Below are 23,398 nucleotides of genomic sequence, written 5' to 3' on the forward strand. Positions count from 1 at the left end.
CTTTAGAAAAAAATACTGTAACAAAAGGGTTGAGCATGGATTCAAATGCATACAGCGCATCCTGATTGGCCAGTGAAACCAGTCAACCGCATGCGTAGTACAGGAAATACAAACGATGGATTGGTATCAGAGATGTAACGGTTACAATCAATGACATTCATGTACACCACAAAGGCTGCGGTGACATATGTCTTTTGGAAAAATATCTGGTTCAAACTATTTAATTCTGAAAACAACAGTAATCGCACAATCCTATTTTATGTATTCGGTCCAAGTTTACCGAGAGCACCTGAAGGCAGCACGTTGAGGAACAGGAAATGAAGGCTGTTTTGGGCAGACACTTTCCTCCGTGCAGACGGTGAGTGCTAAACTCAAGATTTCTCGCTCGAAACCTCTTTCTAGATTGTAAACGAGGTGTCGCCAAGATTTAAATGTATAAATGTTAAATTCGAGGTTAAAACATAGCCGAGAGAGCAGCTTCAACCACCGTTACTATGACGTCACGTTACTAGTTTGCAAGTGCCGCGGTAACGTTAGTTCAAATGAACGATGTATAAAAGTTACATTTTGTTTTGTTGGTGGGTTGTTTGAGGTGTCTGAAATAACGCACCTGGAAGCCACACACTGAGTTTGTTTGCTGCTTGTGTGAAAGAAAACTGCGGTTAAAATAAATAAATCAACTTCACGTTATGAAGAGTACAACTAAGTAAAGTTAACCAGAACCACTAACGAAATTATTGACAAATCACAGTCATTAGTAAACGATAAAGAATAAAGCTGTCGGGTTTAAAAAGTACCCGGTCGATCTGTGGCTAAAATGAATGCCTTGACAGCTACCAGCATACAGGGATCGGGTTTACGGGGTCAGCTGCATAACTGAGCAGCCTGTCCTGACCACAAAGTGTGTGTGTGTGTGTGTGTGTGTGTCGGGGCTGGTGGGTGCTGGCAGAAGCCCTCCTATTGTCAACGCTCACACACACATACACACATACACCGCACACTATATAACTGATCCTCTCAGAGGGGCCGAGTCGGGTTTTTTGGTTTCAGTGCAAGATGGATAGACTTCTGTGAATGAGGCAAGCCATACTGTTAATGGGGAAGCACTAATTATACACTCGGGGCCCTGTTCATTAGATGCACCTGTACTGTACAATCTAATGCAATCTAATACAACAGTTACACCGTCATAGAGATGTTACGTATATGACGTTTTAGCTCGTGTCGGACTACATTTGATTGTGTTTCTTATATTTATGTTTTCTCCTAGTATATGTAAATATAGGAAGGGCAGAACATCAGAAACCTCACATTATAATGTAGTCCTCCAGTACAACCCCACCTTTGACCTTTTAGTAATAGATCTATAATTTAATTTACACATTGCTCATAATGTTCTTTCAAAACTCAACACTCGAGCTTTGTAAAGGTAGAATTTATAACACTGCTTTTGTATTAGATTCTAATAGATTGTACATCTGTTCCCATGTTTCCCATCTGCTAAATATTTTTACAATTAATCATTTGTCTAACATGTCAGAAAATAGGGGAAATACCTATTATTCCTCTTCAAATGTCTTGTTTTATCCATCCAACAATCCAAAACACAAAGGTATTGTCTTACTTATGAAAGTTTTAAACCAAACAAACCAACTGTTGCTTGGAAAACAAATGAAAGTATAATTAATGATCAAAATAGTTACATTTTGTGTTAATTGACTGAACCCAATGACATTCCGTCCCGTTTAAGTCTTCACTAGGTTACATTCACCTAACAGTTGTAGCAAGTTATTGTGTTTTGCTGAACACGTAGCTTTTCATCCATCCTGCTGTCCTGCCAGATCTTCTTCTCCCTAATCCTTGGTCCTGAGCCTGGCCTCTAGTCTCCACCATGGACAACCTAGAGGAGGACTTGACGTGCTCTGTGTGCTACTCTCTGTTCGCTGACCCACGTGTCCTGCCGTGCTCGCACACCTTCTGTAAGACCTGCCTGGACAACCTGCTCCAGGTGTCTACCAACTATTCCATCTGGCGTCCACTCCGCCTGCCGCTAAAATGCCCCCAATGCCGCAGCGTGGTAGAGCTGCCCCCGATGGGCGTAGACTCTCTGCCCACCAACATATCTCTGCGAGCCATCATCGAGAAAGTAGGAGAGAGTCATCCTTATTCTACCTATCCGTCTAAAATCCTCTTCTTGGTTTATATACATTGCTGCTTAAGTTTGTGCTCATCTGCTATCTCAGTACCAGAGTGACAGTGCACCGCGACACCCTTCCTGTCAGGAGCACCACAGGCAGCCTCTGAACATGTACTGCATCCAGGATCGGCAGCTGATCTGTGGGCTGTGTCTGACTGTCGGGCAGCACCAGGACCATCCCATAGATGACCTTCAGGCAGCATTCGACAGAGAAAAACAGACTCCATCGCTACTGCTGGCCAGCCTCTCAGAGCAGAGATGGGGACAGGTAGGGAATCCTGTCAATGTGGCCAGTGCTTATATTGGGGTGAAAAGATACTCTGAATATCTAATATAAATATAAATGAATGTTCCAGAAAAAAAACAACGTTCCTGTGTTGACTGCCCTTTGTCCTGCTGTTAGGTGTGTGAGCTGGGGGAGCAGCTGGAGCAGGAGAAGGTCCGCTGTGAGGGTCTAGTGAGGCAGGACCGACAGGAGGTTCATCAGTTTTTTCAGTCGCTGGAGGTGGTGCTGGCCAGGAAGAGACACGCCTACCTGGAGGCACTGGATAAAGCGGGTGCAGAGGTGTCCCAGGTTTACGACCCTCTCATTCACAGAGTAAAGGCACTCCAGGTGTGTTTCAGGGCTGATGGCCCATTTCACATCAGATTATAGCACATCATCTTCACATATTTGATTGTCTGTATCCCATCCTTGAGTGGATTAACTAGATACTAAAGCATGATCTCAATTGTTGAACTCCTGATGCTGGTGGTGCACCACTGCTATTCAAAGGCGGCCATGTTTGTTTGGTGTTTAGGCACCTCGAAATTATGAAGTGCCATTGTTGGAGTCTAAAGACTATCCATCACAAGGTCCCAGGGCCCAAAGTGACATCTTCACACGCAATCTAAAAGCCCCCCAAGATTAGATTTAAAATTGTATAAAACTTACAAAAGCCGTAAACTTGCTTATTGAGAAGCAGTAATTTCAGTGTTTTTGCTTGAAATAAAAAAATCCCTGATAACCATGTTTCCTGCAGGAAGAACAGATGGACCTGGTGTCCTTGGGTTCATCCGTAGAGGAGGAGGACTCGCCGTTGATCTTCCTGGAGCAGGTCCATTTGTTCCGAGAGAGGGTTGAAGAGTTTATTAAAACCCCTCTGCCCTCGGTGATAAACCTCTCCGTCACTCCGCGGGCAGCAGAGCACCTGCAGCGGCACTGGCCTGCTGTGACTATCGGGAGCCTGGAGGACGCACCTGTCCCTACGGTGTGCTGCTGCGCCAGATGTGGCGGTGTGGAGGCTGGTGTGGAAACGGAAGCCGGACGAAGGGATCAGTCCGACAGCCGGGGGCCGAGGTTGTGGTGGGAACTGCAGCCCACTCTCCCTGTGATGCTGCTGGGGCTGCTGCTGCTAACGCTGCTGCTCTGGGTCAACCCGGTCGGGGGGGCGTCACTCGGTTTCTCTCTGCTCGCTCAGTTTAGTCAGTTAGTCCACGGCCTGAGCAGTGAACTGATCACATCTGTCTGGGACACAGCAGGGTCAGCTTGCACTGTGTTGGAGGCCGCTGTAGAAAGATGGAGCTCTCGCCTCTCCTCAGTGGGGGAAAAGACATCCCAGCAGCTTGCTGCCTTTTTAAAAAACTGACTCAATTAATTTAGAGGCTGACAAAGCTTTACTTCCACACTCCTGTCATGAAGGAAAACGCATACCTTTTTAAAAGCCTGCTATTGTCCTGGACATTCAAGGCAAGTGTAAGGAAAATTAATGCAACAAAATGTACCATTATACAATTGGATAGAACAAAAATCTTTTACTTAAAATGGATCGAGTAGAAATAATTTGAACATCCAATTTGAAATGCTTGAACCATTATATGCAGATGATGGTGAATTTCGTTCTACGCCGACCAGGGGAAACATCGGATGTGACTTACTCATGCATTCGAATGTTCGTGTAACCGCACGGAAATTGTCTTAAAAGAATGTCGATGTTTATGTAGCCGTACATCTTATTGTATAATTATTTAAGTGTTATGTTCCCATTTATGGTAACTAATGAGCATTAATAATTTTTTTTTCTTCCATAGGTTAAGGTTTACAAAAAAGGTAACATGGCTCAGTAAATATGAAATTGGTGCTCAGACTCCTGAGTCACCTTTTCCAAGATGCAGTGGGACATTTCAGTAGCTTTCACGTTGTGCTTATGACATCAGTACAGCTGCGCATGTATCTCCTGACACGCCTACTTATAATGCACCCTAATTATAATAGCTGTATGTATAAAAACATTTAAAATCCTTATTGTCGTAGACTGCAACTCCACCAGAACCAATGGCTTTCTACAACTCAAGACTGCTGAAGCAGGACCGAACTTTACAGAAGCACCAACTTGAGTATCGGTCAAATACCAGAATGCCAAGCTGCATTCCTAAATATCATCCATCATCTTTCACCGCTTATCCTGTTCTGGGTCGCGGGGAGCCCAGCAGAGATTGGTACTTTCTGGACAGGTTGCCATATATTGCTGGGCTGACATGCAGAGACAGACAACCATTCACTCATCCACACCTACGGGGAATTTAGAGTCTTCAATTAACAAATTGCCTGTCTCAGGACTGTGGGTGGGAGCCGGAGGACTCGTAGAGCACCCACACTGACACACGGAGAACGTGCAAATTCCACACAGAGATGTGAGCCACCACACCGCCCCGCTCAATATCATGTTCACAAGTACTATATTTCTATATGCTTCTCCAAGCATCATACTGAGAAAAGACATTTCAATGACCTGTTTTTCTAAACTTGTTACTGTCTTTTGAATAAATTGTTCAAATGCTTTTATTTTTGGTATCGTATTCATTATTGGGTCACGAGTCAATAAGTGATGCAGTCTGTTTTAAAGTGTTGCCGTGAACAAATTAGCCGATACATGCTATAATTGTCTTTGTAACGTTAAATATATGTCCAGCATCACCTGACCTCCCAGCAGAACATTACCAGTATGTACAAATTAGATCTTCACTATGTGTGCTTGTGTTGTATACATTATTTGAAATATAGCCTTCTGTAAATTGATCATTTAAGTTTGTTATATCACTGCGGTTCTGAAGTTGACGAACATTTTAGACCTCTACAGCTCAATCAGATTTGATTACATTTAGAGCACATTAGTTATAATAAAATATTTTTCAGTGCTTCTCTAATCAGTTCAGTGACTGAAAAATTTACAAAAATAGGAAAAGATCTAGCCAGAAAATATTTATTGGTTCAGATAGTAAAAAGTACAGATGTTTATAAAGAATAGCAGCATTTCAATATAAAAGGACAAGAAGAAGAGAGAACTAATATTTACATGTGTGAAAAGAAGAGGTTTAAGCAGTGACGGCACCGTGCTCTTTGAACACGATGGTCTTGGGGTTGATTCCCACGCTCTTGGTGGTGTTGTGAGTCTTGTAGATGCCAATGAGACGATCAGCGATCTCAAACATGTTGTTCCTCAGAGAAATGATGATGAACTGAGCGTTCTTTGTTTGCTCCTGCACAGACGAGAGAAAAAAAAATTTACTGATCTGGAGAGATTGAGGTTAGAAACCTTTTGTGTTAATTTAGTGTAGCCTGGCGCTGCTGCAGAGGTGCTGTCAAATTGTAACCTGAAGAATTAAGTGAATATTTACCCAAAAACCCACAAAAATGAAGGCTAACAGTTAAAGGCTTAACTTTGTTCTGATCCACACTCCCAAAAACAGGTGCTTTGTCTGAACTCCCGCTTTAATCCAGTGTTATGCAACAGCACAGATTCGGTCAACAGTTATGAGAATTAACTGGCTAAAATGTTTAATTACTTCTTGTTGACCGAGTCATATTACACCACCTTCACCGCCTTAAAAAGAGAGATCTTGACCCCATAACCTCGCCATGCAGCCCATCTCATTGCCTGATAATCAGGTCAATACTCACATAAATGTAACAGGCCACAATGGAGACGTTCTTGAAGTCGAGGGCAGCATCGATCTCATCCATGAAGTAGAGCGGGGTGGGTTTGTAGTGGTGCAGAGCAAACACCAAGGCCAAGGAGCTCAGGGTCTTTTCCCCTCCCGACAGGTTAAAGATCTTTTTCCAGCTCTTCTTTGGAGGACGCACACTAAAGAGTGGGGAAGGACATGATTCAGGAATCGATAAATGTGCCTCTGGCGGTCTACGCGTCTCCTCTTTTACCTGAACATGATTCCCTCGGAGAAGGGGTCTAAACTGTCCACAAGCTCCAGCTCTGCATCGCCACCCAGTGTGAGCATCTGGTAGTTTTCCTTCAGCTTGTTTGTGATCATGTTGAATCCGGTCATGAACTCGTTGAGGCGCTGCTTGCGCAGGTCCTCGTAGCCACGTTTGAACTGGTCCCTCTCTGTAGTGATCTCGTCCAGCTGAGCCACCCGCTGCAGGTACAGCTCCTCCTGAAAACACACACAAGGACACACGTTGACATTGTTGCTCAAGTTTCTGTAAACTAGAGACATACTACTAGTGTAATCTACACTAATCCCATAGGTTAGAGAAAAGGATGCCTGTTCATACCTTCTTCTTGTACTCAGCAATGGCCCCGAGGTTGGGCTTCATCTGGGAACTCTTGGTCTCCAAAGTGATCATCTTGTTGATGATGATGTTGGGATTGGAGATTTCTTCAAGTTCAGCAGATGTAAGTACAGGAAGTTCCTCGACTGGCTCTCCCTCAATGGTATGAAGGGACAGCTTGGTGGCCTGAAGAATATAAACAAGATTTCTCAACAGATCAGCAATGTGTACAGAACTATCTGAAACTTCCAACAATTTCATAAAAAATGAAAAGTTAGTTGAATACCTACATTTCAGGAAAAAACTAAAAGACATCTGGAATTTTTAACATTGAATCATTTTAATAGAGAGCACATTTCAATTAAAATGTATAAAAAGGGCCTCAAAGATAATGTCAAGAACAGGTAATATAATCAGGCAAACTGACATCACTAATAAACAGCCAAATGAAAAACATGGAGAATAAAGGAGAAAAAGTTAAACCATTAAAACAGAGCCAAATGAAAGCAGAGCCCTTAAATGACTACTTGAAACCACATCAGTAGTGAAGTATTATAAAATGATTTACACTGTTTTGAATTGGGATTGAGAAAGTAATGTTCATGAAGCATTTATTGCTCGTTACCCTGTTGGGCCAATTTTCAGTAATGTCGCAGATCTACTAGTTTCTAAACCATGACTTGAATGTAATGGTTTCATTACTAATAGAACCTACAGCCAGAGCTACACAGATAAAAACCCAAGTTGTTCCTCACACACGCCCTTTGTCACCCACCTCTTTCTGCCAGTGTTTGATTTTGTTGTTGTGTTCAGAGAGGGTGGTCTCGATCTGTTCAATGCGCAGCCGGACGCTGAGGGACTCCTCCTGCATGGCGTGCTCTTGCTGCCGCAGGACCTTTATCTCCTTCAACACCTCCCGATACTGCTCCTGCACCTCAGGAAGTGCGGCCTAGAAAACAAGAAGAAAGTGTGGCACTCACTTTTGACCTAAAAGTCATCTAGATGTGGTGATTCTACAACGCTAGAGCACAAAAAGCATAGTTGATTATAAGTGACACATGATATCGTCCAGATTGATCAATTATGCCCACAAGCAAAGTAGGACAGCAACGCCTTTGTAAGAGTGCAAACCTCAGCCTCCTGACAGGCCTTCATGACCTCCCCGGCCTCATCTTCCAGTTTCTTCAGTTGTTCAGTGAGCTCCACCATTGATTTCTCATTCTCCTCCTGCTCCTTCTGCACACGACTCACGCTCTCCTCACACTTCTTCAGGTTGCTACAAAGGGGACAAAAGATAAATATATTTGCCTCTGTCAGAGTGGTCGTGGATAGTATGTGTGTGAGTGACGTGGCCAACTGTCTTGTCTTCATGGATCTCACACTACGCATCAATACAGCTAAATGCAGATCCAAGGCGTTCTAACGGAACTATTTTTCTGTACGAGGGTGAAGCAGTGACGGGATGCGGCTCATAAATACGAATAAATCATCAATGCACCGCTGCAATGAGACCCTCAATCAAATTCACATACCTGTGAAATCATCCAATATAAATAGGAATACATATCAATGACAACACATGAGGCATACTAACATACACAAATTAGCTATCAGAAACAAATGGAAGAAAATAAAAAGGGATCTCAAATGTGTATTTTGTGAACATGTGCAACAATATTTTTGCTTGAACATTTCACAAAGGAATGGTTATATTACCGAAGGTATGTACACCCCTACATCATAGATGTTCTCATGCAACAGCAATGTTAATACATTTATAGTTCTACGGCTAATTCCCCGTCCTTGCTGTGAGTTCAAGTACATCAAGGTAAGGGGCGTTTCCTCAAGAGGGATGAGCATAATTCAGCTGCGAGGGTTTGAACAATGCAATCACGTTACTACAGAGCTTAAACATGCATTTGCTCACCGGTCAGCCGTCTTTATGGCTACTTTGGCCTTGGTTATAGTGGAGGAGCAGTCATCTAGCTCCTTGTTGACCTTATCTAGCTTGTCCTGCTGAGCCTTTAGCTTGTGGCTATTGATGTCTACAATCAGGTTGTGGAGCCGTTTGACCTCATTCTCCACCTTGCCAGCCCGACTGGAGGCTGCGTCATAGTCTGAATGAGGAGGAGAGAGTTGTGAAGGTAGAAAGGAAGAGGAGAGAATGATAACCCTTATGTTGGACATTCAATGTCTGATTGAGATATAATATATTCAGAGGGATTAAACAGACTCATTTAGATATTAGAGTTAAAAACAATAACTGAACATGTTGACACCATGTTGAAGTGAATTTTTTTCTAACACAACTTATTATTGACATATTTAACAATGGGTCTCTTACAGAGGACAGGAGGACCCTACCTTTCTTGAAGGCATCCAGGCTCTTTTCCTTCTGTTTCTGTTTGGCCTTGTCTGGGGCAGCAGCCAGCACATTGGCCTCAAGTTCCTTGATCTGAAGTTTCAAGTGAGCCTCCTGATCAGCGAGACTCTGAATGAAGGAAAAAAGGAAAAATGTTTTATGGATGGCTATGAAATAGTAAGGGTTAATATTAAGATCACCAAATGAACACAACACAAATACAGTGAATGAAAAGGAAGATGTATATTTGCCGTACAGTCATGCTGTTGGCGTATTTTTCCAAGGTGTTTTTCATATCCCGGAGCTGTGGCCGCAGGCGCTGGACATTCTCTTCTAGCTGCAACTTTTTCTCTTGGCAGTCCTGCAGCTTTGACACTTTCTCATTCAGCTTGCTCTCCAAACAGTCGAGCTGCAGAAAACACATGAAAACCATCACGTCTCATATAATAACAGCCTGCTGTGGCGATTGTCTAATGACAGGTTCCATTTTCATCTACTACCGTGTTCATGATGAAACTTAAAAAAATACTAGCTAACAGAGGGAACAAAGGAGTTATTTATGAAGCTTACTTCCCCCACTTGGGCAGTGTGAACAACAAAATAAATACAGATACTAGTATTAAAACTAGTTAAACATTTATATATATATATATATATATATATATATATATATATATATATATATATATATATATATATATATATATATATATATATATATATACATATACATACACACACATACGTACACACTGTTTTACTATATCATTATTTAATCTGCTTTTTGAGTCATTCTATTTCCATCTTGTGGTGGTTACACAGTATGCATACTTGTTGTGCTAATGTTTAAGAAGTCCTATTAAAATGTGAGCATTTCTTGGTATAAATATTACATTTCTGCAAAGCAGGTAAAGGTGTAGAAATAGAGCCATTACTCTAGACCAATTTTCTACTCTAGTATATAAACTAACCTCCTCCTGGGAGACTTCGGTACCAATCGAGGAGCCCATTCTGCCCTTCAGTGCTCTTCCTCCTCCGGTCATGGTTCCTGGGAAGCACAATCAGATCACGGAGCGATATAAAAAGAAAATTAAAACAAAGAATCAGACTTGTAAAAAACGGAATGTAGTGTTTTTACTGAGAGCCATAAGTATGCCACCTGAAGAGACAAAAGATCAGCCAGGTACAGTTATGACGAAAGAAAGTGGGCCACTCACCAGCCATCTCAATTATCTGTCCCTTCAGGGTGACCACTCTCCAGCGCTTGTCTTTTTGGAAGGCCATCCTTGTGGCCTGCTCCATGTCCTGGGCAACCAGAGTGTCCCTTAGGGCAAAGTAGAAAGCTGGTCGCACACTCTCATCTTTCACACGCACCATGTCAAAGAGACGAGGGCTGTTCTCTGGAGTGCTAATGGGAGCCATGTTTCTCTCCCACACCTTCATCTGAAAATAGGAAGTGAGGCGTATGAGACGGCACAGCGAGATGAAGATATTGTTTGTGTTATCGGAGGAAACCTGAACAGCTCAACATTGTTTGAAAGCTTAGTAAATGTACATCTTGAGAAATCCCAGCAACAAAATGGAAACAAGTTTTATAAATGACAAAGACACCGAACTAAAGAAAACTCCCTTGTGGAGCAAGGAGCAAGTAGGACATTTAAACCAATCGATGCATAAGGAGACAAAAACCTCTGTTTACTCTCTTCACTCACTCTCTACACATAACGAAGTGCAAGGATCTTTACCTTGTCAAGACCAATGAAGGTGGCGAACCCAATGTTTTGCTCTTTGAGGAACATGACACATTTCTGGGCTGTGTCAATGGTATCCACTACGATGTTGTCCAGGGCGCCACAACTAGAGGAAATGGCCACATCGTACTTCTCATCAATGGCTCCAAGGTCTCCCTACATGCACAAAATAAATTAAAAATAACAAATTATGAGACTTCTGCTTTTTATTACAGACCTTAAATACTTGAAAGTAAAATAAATTAGTAAAAGGCAGAATTGGTATTATTATAGCAATGATGCACACCATAGCTAGATGACCATAAATGATATTGGTGCTGGGTATAATATACATTTTACAACAGCGTTTTACCAATCTTCCAAAGATGCCAGGGATTCTGCCACTCGTCTTCTGCTGCATGAGGGCATCCAGGACCCTTCCTCGACTGCGGTTGGAGGACCGAGAGCTTTTGGCTTCATCCACCTTCTGCCTCATTTCCCTCACCACTTCCCGAGTCTCATTGTCCGTCTTCATCAGCTGCTCCAGTGCTCCTTCATCCTGAGGAGAAAAAGAAAAGAAGCAATTAACTGCATCCAATGGGCAGAAATAATCAACAGATATAGTGAGCACCAGCTGGATGTGTAGTGGTTTCAACACTTACATTAGTAAGATAGAAAATGCCCCATGTAAATGCCTAAACAAAAGCCATTGAAACAACAAGGTTGATGTTATTTTTTACCTTTTTGAGCCCCTGTTCATTCTGGGGTATTTTGACTTCCAAGTCTTTGATGGCCGCACGACGCTCACGCAGCGTGTCAGACGTTGTCTGAAGTGTCTGCTTGGCCGTGTTGAGCTGCGTCAGAGCTGTGTTGTGGCGGCTAAGGTAGATGTCAAGCTCCGACTGAGCCAGGTCCATACGAGACCGGGTCTCATTCACAGCCTTGCTGAGCTCCATCAGCTCTTTCTCTTTGGTCTGGAGAACACAAACAGAGGAGAGGTTAAGTTGGAAGACTAAGAGGCAGGAAGTTAGGGTAACAATGCAAAAATATCTCAGTCTAAAGTTAAACAAAGCATGCAACAAACTAACGCCAAGACGTATAAACACACCTCTTTGTCCTGTTGCAAACCACTGGTTTCTTCTTTGAGACTCTCCATCACCTCCTCAAGCTTTTTCTCTTCTTTCACCTTCTGCTTCTCCAGCTCTTCCTTGCAAGCTGTTGCCTCAGAGATGGCCTTTTCACTGCTGGCTGGAACACCGCGCACTTCCTCCAGCTGAAAGATGAGCCAGACAGGAGAACATACAAAATGCAATGAGATGTGCTCAACTCTAGATTATGAGAAACAGTGGCCACACCTGTGTAGGGACAACTTAAGGACATAATTCATCAATACACACTCCAACCAAACAAGTTTAATAGCCCTTTTTCCAATGGATAAGATAATGAGATTAGGGGTGAGTATTAGAAGACAAGAGGTATGAAGTAAAGTGACTGAATACACTTTTTGCCAGTGCCAAACGTACAACTGAAATCAACTATAAACACACATTGAGAAATGAGAAAGTGCTGGTTAAGACTGGCACAACAGTCTGCCACTTGGCAGGACTGAAACAAGGCAAGGAGTGGTGTGTGTATATAGTCTATGTTTTGTAGGGTTAACTGGGGGTGAAATGTGAATGTGGTTGCTGGGAGTGTTACACAAGCCAGGCCATAGTTGACTACCACACAGCAGAACACTGCTCCCCAGAGGTCTGCCTGCCTCTGCCCAACTCCCCCTCTGACCACGACATTTCCAGAGCTCAGCTATTGTAGGTGGAGCAGATGGGAGTTTTAAAGCAGAACGGGAGAAGAGAAGCTATACCTACAGTTACGAGGGAACTCTTAACTCTCCGTTTGTGTGAACACACAAGTGCGCAAGTTAGAGAAACATTAGTCTAAGAAACAGGAACGCCATTTATTGTGAAACACAGCAGGAGTGGGTGATCAATAGGCACACACTAGCAATAAACGTGTTACTTCACAGCCCCCTAGTGGCAAGTTTAGGGCCGATAGCACTTCCTGCCATGAACTTTGATTTACAATTTATTGTATGCAGAATTTGTATTAAATCTAGAATTGGATTTCACTTTGCCCGAAGTAATACAAAATGTAAGCAAGGTCTCACGTGCATACTTTTGCAACTCAGACAGCATCATGTCCAAGACCAATATAGATTAGTATCAATAATCACACGTTTTGTATGAAAGTTGAATGTCATGCGGAATGATAACAGTTACATTTATTCTTAAACTATAACTTTTCCCGCAGCCAGGACTTTTGTTTAAAATGCTACACTACCTGTAAAATGTGTACACAAATGTACATCATCTTTTAAAAATGCTTAATTTTCATAAAGAAAACATTTACAAATACTTTCTTGGAAAGTAAAGAAATGTATCACTGTAGAATCCATGTTTATTATGTAAAACATAAACTAAACCACACTTAAAAACACACAACACAAACGGTACACTGTTGTGCTTTCAACTGTGTAACATGGAGCTGTGACATGAGGGATGCTTTGGGAAAATATAAAAAACCTTCTCAACCGAGTGAAGTAAATTTGATTCATACTAAAGACATCTTGTTGGATTCTGAAATTAATTTAGGTTTCTGTAACCCTCAGACCAACAACCCGTATGTTTTCTATAAGCAGCGGAAGTTGTATTTTTAGTGCCCATGTTTCTTTCTTGGCCAGGGGACAAAATAAACAGTTACACTGGAGTGTCTTACAACTGTTGCTAGCTTGTCTTGATTGACTTCAACCCGGTATTTGTTAATGCATTATAAATTAAGGAAACATGTTGACAATTACGCTTGCTTGACCGATTACGTGACTGTGTGCCTCTGAACACTGCGAGATAGCCTACTGTGATACTGCCGAAATGAAATAGTGACAACTACTGCATAATAGCACTGTGATACCCAATTACATGAAGTAATTTAACAGTGTGTAATATCAGACTACAATTCAAAAGGCCAACACACCTTTTCTTTGTCCTTTTCCAGCTGCTTCTGCAGTTTCTTGCTCTTGCTCTTGGAGTGCTTAATCTTCTCACGCACTTCAACGTCCTGCAGGTCCAGCTGGGTGAACTTCTCCTTCTGGGTCTCAATGTACTTGTTGAGCTTATTTTGTTTCCTAGTGGAGGAACAGCATTTTTACTGAGTACACTCAAGTTAATCATGGAACATCAACTGAAACGCTACATTAACTGAGAACACTACAAATGTGCTAAACAAGGCATATGTAACAAATAATAATAATCACAATTTCCATAATATAACAGTACACTATTCATAGTAAAGCTCAGACAGCTTTGCCAGTTTAAAAATGATCTATACTTCATGCAACCATTTGTATAAATTGCACAAATATAACACATACATTACAGATACTTCTGTATTTTTTTAAACCTGAACTGGAATTTTGCCTCCAAACCAGGTCAACATTAAGATAGGCACTGGCAACAACCACAAAATGATTACATTTGTAGAAAAGTTAGTAAGTTAGTCTTAGCATGTTACATCGGTAAGTAGAGGGGAAGAAGACAAAAATGGCCTTACTTCTCCACATTTTTGATCTCTTGGTTCATTTTCTCTGTCTCTTGTGATATCTTCGTAGTTTTCTCAGTAAGTTCCTTGGTGTCCTCCAAGATCTTCTGCTTCTCTTGCTCTTTATCTACAACACGCTTCTGCAGATCCTGACTAATGGAAAAGAGATATCAGGAAAAACCAGTGAGTGGTAAAACATAAGTTTCAACATAACAGTTTACGCACAAATAAACTGACACCAAAGGGTCATGCTTCCCCTGTGAGGTTTAAAAAAAATAGTACACAAATTGACATTCATTCAATATTTTGTTTGATCAGGTCTACACTGAAATCTGATTACATTGTTGTTTGATTTGTCTTGTAAAGAACAGAGAGATGTTGTTGGTGCACTCACACATAATATTGGCAGAGCTGACTCTTGTGTTTGAAGATGTCATTTTCCAGGGTGAGAAACTCCACAGCTTTGTTCCTTTCACCCTCCAAAGCATTCTTCTCCTTTTCCACAAGCTTTACTCGGTTTAGCTAGTGCAGGGAATATTGCAGTACTTAATGTCAGGTGACAAAATATTTATATAAATTAGATACATAAATTCTATGATTTGGTGACATGTAAACATGTTTTTCTTCTTACTTCCATAATTCTGGTGCAACATACGCATTTTGATAAAAGCTACAGTAGCATTCAATTATTTCTAATCACTCCAGTATTGTATTATTTATACTGTAACTAATAAAATATGTAATAAGAAATGTATCAATGTTGTCAAAGTCAATGTGTGTCCAATAAGTCTTCTATGAAAACCATGAATCATGTCTGGGGCAGTTGGCCAAGCTATGTACCAACTTAACTTACACACTTAAACAACTATAAACATTTATTTTAAATTTCAGATATGTGCATCATAAACTTCCAAACACTTGTGCGCACACACAATAAAGAGCCTCCTCAAACTATAACTTTATACAGCGAATGGAGTCCGGACATGGGAAGAAAAGTTGGTTTGCTTAGGAGTGCGTGAGCAGATAAAGTATGTGTATGTCACCTTCTCGCCCCTCTGCTCATTGAGTAGCTCAATGCGGCGCGCCAGGGTTAGGATCGGCTCCTTGAGGCGGCAGGAACCGATAATGTCCTCCAGGTACTCCAGCATGCCCTCGTCATGCTCCGTCTGACCTTTAGGCTTCATCATGGCAATCTGCTCTACCTCGCCCTAAGTACAGTCCAGAGCAACACGCATGCATCACTCACTGAAAACATGAAGCTAAACATTATAATAAAACACTTCGAATTAAATAAAAAAAATAAAAAATGCGTGAGAATACCCACCAACATTACACTTGGCTAAACAATTAGTTAAATACAGTCTAAATGAAGAGAGCATACAATTACAATACTATAGATATGATTCAATCTGATGTATGGGTAGATTGTTTGATTACAGACATTTTAAAATGCTTCAGACACTTAAATGTTGCAACAACACATACTCCTACCACCCCACCAACAATCACTGACTCGGTCCATTACAACATGTGTTAAAAATAAAATGATAATCTTTCAATTTTAAGTGAGCTAAAAACTAATGCTTTTATTAGCATGTTGACAACTTGGTGGAAATTCCAAATAGTATACATACTATTTTTCCGATGTCGGGAACAACTCTCCAATCAAATTGTATTTGTCTAAACATGTTTTCTTTTTATTGTATTTTTTAGGTGAGAGTAAAGATATCTTCACAGAATAAGTTTTATGTTAAACACAGTAACTGCAGATATAGACAAATCTAAGGCCCAAATTATGTTTCCTTTATATTTAGGGGAAAACGACAGCTCACACATTACTTTTAAGTATGAAAGACAAGAGCAGCCAGTCGAGGTATTCTCTGTTCTGACCAGTGCACAAAATAGGCAACAATCCCTTAGCCAGAGGCCTGGAAAAGTGACCTTGGAGAAAAGTTAAAGCCTCTTCCCATACCCATGCAGCCATGTCATAGACAGAGCGCTGGGAATTTAACATGGAAGACCATTGAGAATACACACACGCACACACACACACACACACACACACACACACTAAGTGTTAACCCAAAATTACCACACACACACTGTAAAAAATAGAATTTAAAAAAAGGGGACAATAAAGCTTAAATTAGCCATTTGGTACTGCTCTGACATGTGTCATCACCCTATGAGCCTTGGGTTAATCAGTAATAATGGGTACAATACACATGTAATGCAAGCAGAAGGAATAGGAGTGTAACTAGTCCACTCATTTAAACTCAATGCTAAATTAAAAGAATATTTATTTGTAAAATAAATAAATAAAAACACGAAAAATAATTTAAAAAAGGTATATAGGAATGCACTACATTCACAGTGGAGGTAAACAAAAAACAAAATGTTGAACCAATATTAAATCCATGGTAATGGAGGGGGTTTGATCCAGCCACACTGAAGCAGCACTGCTAATATTGGCGTTGGGGTCTATGTTCACACACCAATATTTACGTGCTGCTAAAGCGTGGCAGGTACATGAGAATGGGATGTCCAACCTGTCCCCGCTGGAGGGTGAACCCCATCAAAGATTCTCCCACAAAAAAAAAAACGTAGTTAGTTGTTCAACTACAGCAGCTCCAGGTCCATGTGAGTAAAATTGCATTTTTTCCTTAAAATTCTAAAGCAGCAAATAATGGTTCGCACCTTTCCACATTGTTTCAAACCATGATGCGCTGCTATAGCAGTCTAAGGGCTGGCAGAGGGCACATCCTCTCCTTTCCAACTCCAGTGCAACAGGTTACTCCCACAGACAGGCATGGCTTTAAGGTAGCCATGAAACATTTAACCAAAAGAGAACTGTGAAATGGGCCAAGAACAAAGGGCAGGAAATATCTGACAGAATGGGATGGTCACAGCTAGGATAAAAAAAATAAAAAAAACGGTGCAAAAAAAAAATATGTGGACATTTTATAAAAATAAATTACAATTACCTGTAAGATCAGAAATCTGTTGTGGTCTAGGTCAATGCCATGGCTTCGAAGTAAAGCCCCCACTTCTTTGAATGTGGCTTTTTTGCCATTGATGTAGTAGGCTGCAGAATTGTCTTTATTTGCAGTCCTGGAAACATAGAACTTGCTGTTTGGAACGACTTCGTAGTCATCTCCTTCCTGGCTCAGGGGGGGAGGGGCAGAAGACACAGAGCAGCTTATTGCATAACGATTCAGGAGAAACTAACAGCTCTACACACCAAATGATAATACTCATAATACTGACAAATCCACTGAGTGCTTAGAAAGAAACAGTGCACATTACCAATAATTAAGAACAAGCCTTGTTTTAAAAAATTAAATTAAATTAAAAAAGAGCACAAAACAGATCTAGGCCAGCTACACTGGCATATACCATATCAATATTGAAGTGTTTTCATTCATGTTATATTTACAAACTTTGAAAATGCGAGATATGAGATTTATAAATGCATTGCAAAAATGTAGGTAATTTGCCTAAAAATGTATTAATTATAAAAACAAGTCTATTATTCTAAGTTGTGTACACCACCTATAACAAAATATTAAGTTTCAGAAATGGATGATTGTAAAGCCGGCAGAAGTCATAGAATTATCCCATTAGTTTCATAACTGTTTAAAATACTGGACCAAACAGAAAGACCCCCTGTGGCAGATCAAATACAGAAACATGTTTAACTCGAATTCTTAACACTACAGTCAGTTTTCAAAGTAATTTGTGATCTAATGCAAAAGAATAAATATGTCTCTTAATACAAAACCTAATTTTATTGACTTTTCACAGTTAAATCAAAAAGGTAGAGCTTCGTCTCTAAAAAGCACATTTAAAATTGTTTTCAAAAAAATAGACAAATCAATTCTAGCACATTATGAATGGCACGTGTGGGTTTCAGTTGTAACTTTCATGACTGATTTGAGTCTGTGTTAAGTCATTGTGTCTGTGATCATTGTGTAGCAATATTATCCCATGACCAGAGAAAAATATATATATTTAAATGTCAAGAAAAATATCTAACCACGAGAAAATATTTCCAATCATCCATTTGAAATAGACTGCATTTATCAATTTAGGAGAGGCCAGAGTGAATGCAGTGTGTATCTGTGAGTGAGAGATAAAGATATATACCTTATCAATAATCTTTTGAAAATGCACCTCCACAGTACAGCTTTGCACATCCTTATGTTTATCAGAGCTGTGAATCAGCACTGAGAGCTTTTTTGATCTGATCTTTTGAGCTCTGTATCCAAACACAAAGAGCATTGAATCTATCACATTGGACTTCCCACTCCCATTTGGACCAATGATGCACGAAAAGCGCTGAGAGAAAAGTGAGAGAAGATAAAAACAATTAAAAGAATTAACCAATTATGTAAAAATATACTGCATCCACAAACAAATACTGACTGTCATAACATTACAAGCTGTATATTAACATTTAAGCATAGTAGAATTGTGATAGTGAATGTATTCCAGGTGGGTGTAGTTAAGATTAACTGTAATATACTTATATTTGCAGAGCAATTAGGGGTGCAGAAAAAAGGTGAAAAAACTAAGTTTAAGAAAAGTCATAATTTATGGTAAATGTCCACACGTGACCAGATTACTACCTCTTGCTCAATACACCCACTAAATAGAAATGGAGTCACTTTTTCCACCTTTAAATTAGTATTTTTTAAAACTTCAATACATGCTCTAATATAATGATTAATTATGATAATGTTGTTCTTTGTGAGTCTACCCTTTTGCAAGGCAACATGCACAGTTGCATATTATGACATTAAAGACAAATATAATGAAATTAGGAAAACACTATAAATGCTATAAAAAGCTTGACACTACACATTAACCAAGCATTTCCCATGCAGGGTTGATATTTGCAACCATGTTTGGTCGTACCTTGTGGAAAGGCCCCAGAATCTGCTCGCCTGCATACGATTTAAAATTGCGATTAACTAAATGTGTTATCATCAGGCGAGGAGCGCCTGGTTCATTGGTCATTGCTGGGGGCGGGGGTGGAGGGATGCTACCGAGAATCTCCTCCAAACTTCGATTATCAACCGCCTCTGCAGCTTCCCCGTGAGACGGATCTGAGGCACATAGGAAAGGAAAAAAAGTACAACTTTAATTCCTCTGTGCGAGTCGTTTCAGGTGGGGGACAGTGCTGCGTGGGGGAGGGGTTGGAGGAGCAACAAACAAAATAAACAAACAAACAGCAGTCAAACAACGACCCCCGAGAAAGTTGACAGGCATTCAGTTTCTTTGTTCTGAAAACAAGAGCCAACCGAAAGAGACCGTGGCCGCTTAAGAAAAACACATTATTATACAAACGCACTCCACAACACGCGTTTATACGTGCGAGTAGATGCGCCACATTCAGCGCCCCCCCCCCCCCCCCTCCCAGATAATAAATAAGTGCACATTTCGATCATCAACCTAACATTTTCACTCATTCTTAACTGTATCCAAAACGCAGACAGGGGAACATCTTGTTTTGCGATTGAAATGTATAACGTTAAACCGATTATGTTGCCATACTAAGCCACAACGACCTGTCCAAAATCTATTGTGCTCACATAAGCATAAACAAGCTACGGGGTCGATGTTTGCAGATCTAATGCTCGCTGCCAGACACCCATATTAAGCATTTCAACACATTCTACAGAATGAAAACATCACTTGATGCCAATGTGCATCTTGAGCGTCGCATACTAAATTTAACCACAGAAAATCACATTTCATAAAGTTATAAGAATAACGCCAAACTCTGAATCTACTCCATAAAACATTTCAATATCGAAATAAATTACCTCGTTTGCTGAGAAGATCCGGGGAAGAAGTACACTCGACGATAACAAAATCATCTAAAAAGTCATAAGTAATGTATTGATGAAACTAAAAATAAATTAAAAATCTGCCATTGAACCTACGTGTTTAAAGTAAAAGAAGAGTAAAAAAAAAAAGAAGCTTCACAGCAGTGGCAACTGGCCACTACGACAATACACGCGAAGCCATTGAGTGAACACAACTTATTTAGATTCACAGACACCAAAACACCCTTTGTTACTTGCCAGTTGTCGGCGGTGCCTCCTCTTGGCCATTGGAGTTGGTTTCTTGAGGGGCTACATCCAGCTCGTCTCCGGAGTCATCCCGAGGCTGCGACCCTTTCCCTCTTGGCTTGGCGGTTGAGCTCTTTGCAGTTTTAGATGGCATGATTTGAAATCTTATAAAAAGGGTCAAAAAAGTAATATCCATGAGTGTTGTTTTGTGTCTGTCAATCTCCCAACTCCACTTTTAGTCGGTCACACGCAGCTACTGTTGTCAGGCTTTAATCATTACCCGTCAGATCCCACACTGACGCCCATCAAACTCTTAGTCTCTATATATTTTGTGGATTTAAAAAAACAAAACAATAAAGCAACATGAATAACAATGTTTGAGTTTGTGACCTGACCGAATGTCGTTATTTCCAAAGGGATCCCATTAAACGCGTTAACGCTGCCAATCTGCGTGACGATTGAAGCACATGAGTCGCTGTTCCAAACCAAAATACCAGTACAAATGAATGGCCTCCACCTGTGACACAATTGTTTTAGCAACGTTAACGTCAGAGTCGGACGGTTAATAACCCTTGCAGTGACGGGGAGAACAGAAAATAAAGGTTCACGTCTCACGCGAACGACATATTCAGTTAACATGCAAATAGATAAATGATCTTAGTCTAACAAATATGCTGCGTTATCACCGAACAGACGCAGCTAAACGAGCTCTCTGCTCGGTGGGAAACGGATTGATGTCACGAACTGACACTGATATTTACTTTAATCCCCACAACGTGTATGTTGGAGGCGGAGGTGTGAATTAGACGCAGCAACCGAACTCGCTAATTAACGGGAAAGCCCATTCAAACAACACTAACACTAATAACTACGTTTAACTAACGTTGCTAGTACGTCTGCTAAATAAGGACCGTTGTAACACTACCGGAGCCTGGCCACCGGCTAAAAACACGTAACGTGAGCGAAAGCGTGCCACGTTACTGAATGTTCTTCTTCTTCAGTTTGCTCTTTTTAACGTTAACTAACGGATGTGAATCACCACGGCAACGCTAAAGTCTGTAACGTTCACGCAACACTGTAACGTCAACTGGACTCACAGAAAGCGTAATTTGAATGGAAAAGGGCGCTGAACAGCATTTGCACAACTAACGTTGCCCAAGAAAAAGTAGTTTCCAGACAAAGGCATTACAGCTCACTTTTTCTTTGCAACATTTTGCATCACTAACCTAAGCGTAGACCATCGTACAAGTAACATATTACTGTTAGGGGTGTGTCTACGAAAAGGCACATTTTGCGTTAAATGTAATATTAGGCAAAAGGCGATCCTCTCTCATTACGTTCTAGACGTTTTTCACCATTTCTTGTAGTCAAAACGCACGTTAACGTGTTGTTAATGTTACATCTGGGGTGGAACTAACGTTGCGCCTTTCAGCAACTAGACGGAACCCAATCGTTAACTTACTCAGGTCTAAAATGTTTTTTCAATCTACCTTCCACAATATAGGCAGTCTGTCGAGAGTCGTTAGTTATGACCCAATTCGCGATTTCGAAAAAAGTATTCGTTAATCCAAGATTTGACTAATATAATCCACAAAATGTAGCCCGTGTGATTCCGCGTCGCTCTCTTGGTTGAAAACTCCAACTTGTAAATGGCGCCTAAACTGTGCTGTCGAACCAAATTCGTTACAAACTGACGCAAGGCACCATGGAACGTTCAAAGGGCAGGGGAAAAAAAACAAATTCAAAAAAGGGGACGAAGCCAACTCCTCCTCGCTCCAAACAAACAATAATCATATGACACAAATACTCAGACGAAAAAACACAAAAACTAAATATATTTTTGACAATATTATATGATTTAATGATTTTGTCAGATTCAAAGCCTACTATTTATATGTGTTCAAACATGTTACTGGAAAGTAGAACGAATTCCCGATCTGAGGGATAGTTTACATTTCATTAAATACTTTTTGTTTTTTGTTCAACGATTATTGTTAGTATCTCTGATTTTAACGAGTGCTATTAAATACGTTTTATTTATTTAACAGATTGCATTTCTAATACTCAGTCGAAATATCCGTTTTCCCGGAAGCGATACTTTTAACTCTCGCGAGAAAACTATTTTCAAGCGTTTCATGACCCAGATAACATGGCTACCAGAGATTAGCCTCGATAACGTTAGCAAGGATTTAGTGATGGGTAGGCATGCTCTGCACATTATTTACTATTTATACATCTTTTGTTGGAGCAAATGACAACCATATATATCTGGTGGTTCCACAATAAAGTCGGTAACGAGAGAAGAACGTCTGTTTTAACCAGAAGACCAAGTTAACGTTAGCATTCACGTAGCAGGAAAGGCTCGGGGACATCATCACGTTAGCAACAGCAGCAGGTACCGTAGCAACTGCAGACGCTTGTTTCGTTCACCGTCACAGTTACCACAGCATGCCAACAGCTGAGTTGCCTGATCTACAGGGTACTGTTCAACGTTTTGATTTGGTCTTTTCTATGATTTCTTTCTGCGTGTTGGTTTGACATGGATGTGATATAATGTGAGATGCTGTCACTGACTGACGTTTTGTTTAGGGATTGACGGAGCAAACGTACACCATGAGATTGAAAACATCGCTGCTTCAGGAACCCAAACATATCCTTTTTATGACGCTGGTTGCAATCGAGCACCATAGTTGTGTTTCTGTACAGCTGAAGTAACTATATGTTGTGCAACACGATGGGAATCACTTAGATTTTGTTACCATTCTTAATGTGAGCATCACCTAGAAGTAACGTTCGTAATATAGCGTTAATTATAGTAATTGGTACCTCCTAGTGCTTGGTTCGACCTCGCACTTTAGTTGTAATATACTCTAGATTTGTCTAGAGTATATT

The 23,398-nt window shown here is 40.6% G+C and overlaps 3 protein-coding genes across 11 annotated transcripts in view; 2 read left to right on the forward strand and 1 right to left on the reverse strand.

The window, feature by feature from the left end:
* The first annotated feature begins 40 nt into the window (after positions 1-40).
* trim59 (tripartite motif containing 59) lies at positions 41-5,017 on the forward strand. Of its 3 annotated transcripts, XM_034548869.1 has the most exons (5): positions 41-358; positions 1,842-2,146; positions 2,244-2,465; positions 2,601-2,810; positions 3,220-4,272. In XM_034548869.1, exons 2-5 carry the CDS (start codon positions 1,892-1,894, stop codon positions 3,823-3,825), a joined length of 1,293 nt encoding a protein of 430 aa, XP_034404760.1. In that variant the 5' UTR covers positions 41-358; positions 1,842-1,891; the 3' UTR covers positions 3,826-4,272. The 3 variants fall into 3 exon arrangements, with proteins under 3 accessions (XP_034404760.1, XP_034404761.1, XP_034404762.1); XM_034548870.1 differs by having other exon boundaries at positions 41-2,146; XM_034548871.1 differs by lacking the exon at positions 41-358 and having other exon boundaries at positions 1,936-2,146; positions 2,221-2,465; positions 3,220-5,017.
* Positions 5,018-5,423: 406 nt separating this feature from the next.
* On the reverse strand, positions 5,424-22,198 carry smc4 (structural maintenance of chromosomes 4). Of its 5 annotated transcripts, none has more exons than XM_034547939.1 (25): positions 21,997-22,184; positions 20,519-20,670; positions 20,258-20,311; positions 19,347-19,537; positions 18,576-18,767; positions 17,414-17,590; positions 15,473-15,637; positions 14,824-14,951; positions 14,442-14,582; positions 13,866-14,016; positions 11,947-12,111; positions 11,579-11,812; positions 11,212-11,397; positions 10,854-11,015; positions 10,326-10,551; positions 10,080-10,156; positions 9,365-9,517; positions 9,111-9,237; positions 8,674-8,863; positions 7,878-8,022; positions 7,522-7,695; positions 6,750-6,932; positions 6,396-6,628; positions 6,138-6,321; positions 5,424-5,716 (listed from the first exon to the last, which is right to left on the reverse strand). In XM_034547939.1, the coding sequence occupies exons 2-25, from the start codon at positions 20,658-20,660 to the stop codon at positions 5,552-5,554; spliced, it is 3,945 nt and encodes a 1,314-aa protein (XP_034403830.1). In that variant the 5' UTR covers positions 20,661-20,670; positions 21,997-22,184; the 3' UTR covers positions 5,424-5,551. The 5 variants fall into 5 exon arrangements, with proteins under 5 accessions (XP_034403830.1, XP_034403831.1, XP_034403832.1 ...); XM_034547940.1 differs by having other exon boundaries at positions 21,969-22,184; XM_034547941.1 differs by lacking the exon at positions 21,997-22,184 and adding an exon at positions 20,902-21,961.
* Positions 22,199-22,633: 435 nt separating this feature from the next.
* ift80 (intraflagellar transport 80 homolog (Chlamydomonas)) overlaps positions 22,634-23,398 on the forward strand; it is a 41,413-nt gene continuing 40,648 nt past the window's right edge. Inside the window, exons 1-2 of one of the 3 annotated variants that reach the window (XM_034548691.1) lie at positions 22,634-22,985; positions 23,096-23,156. In XM_034548691.1, coding sequence (XP_034404582.1) covers positions 23,120-23,156 — 37 coding nt within the window. In that variant the 5' untranslated portion in view covers positions 22,634-22,985; positions 23,096-23,119. The remainder of the gene's footprint in view (positions 22,986-23,095; positions 23,157-23,398) is intronic. The other 2 variants (XM_034548692.1, XM_034548693.1) reach the window with 2 other exon arrangements.

The sequence above is a fragment of the Cyclopterus lumpus genome, chromosome 13 (genome assembly GCF_009769545.1).
Source record: "Cyclopterus lumpus isolate fCycLum1 chromosome 13, fCycLum1.pri, whole genome shotgun sequence".
NCBI lineage: Eukaryota > Metazoa > Chordata > Actinopteri > Perciformes > Cyclopteridae > Cyclopterus > Cyclopterus lumpus.

Excerpts from the sequence above, each read along its gene's own strand:
- smc4 (XM_034547939.1), bottom strand. The coding sequence starts at position 20,660 with ATGCCATCTAAAACTGCAAAGAGCTCAACCGCCAAGCCAAGAGGGAAA. Across the intron at positions 17,591-18,575 it reads TTCAAAAGATTATTGATAAG|GAAGGAGATGACTACGAAGT; the intron begins GTATATATCTTT and ends CCCCTGAGCCAG. Across the intron at positions 11,813-11,946 it reads GTTTGCAACAGGACAAAGAG|ACCAAAGAGAAAGAGCTGAT; the intron begins GTGTGTTTATAC and ends TGTGTTCTCCAG.
- trim59 (XM_034548870.1), top strand. The coding sequence starts at position 1,892 with ATGGACAACCTAGAGGAGGACTTGACGTGCTCTGTGTGCTACTCTCTG. Across the intron at positions 2,147-2,243 it reads TGCGAGCCATCATCGAGAAA|TACCAGAGTGACAGTGCACC; the intron begins GTAGGAGAGAGT and ends CTGCTATCTCAG. Across the intron at positions 2,811-3,219 it reads ACAGAGTAAAGGCACTCCAG|GAAGAACAGATGGACCTGGT; the intron begins GTGTGTTTCAGG and ends TGTTTCCTGCAG.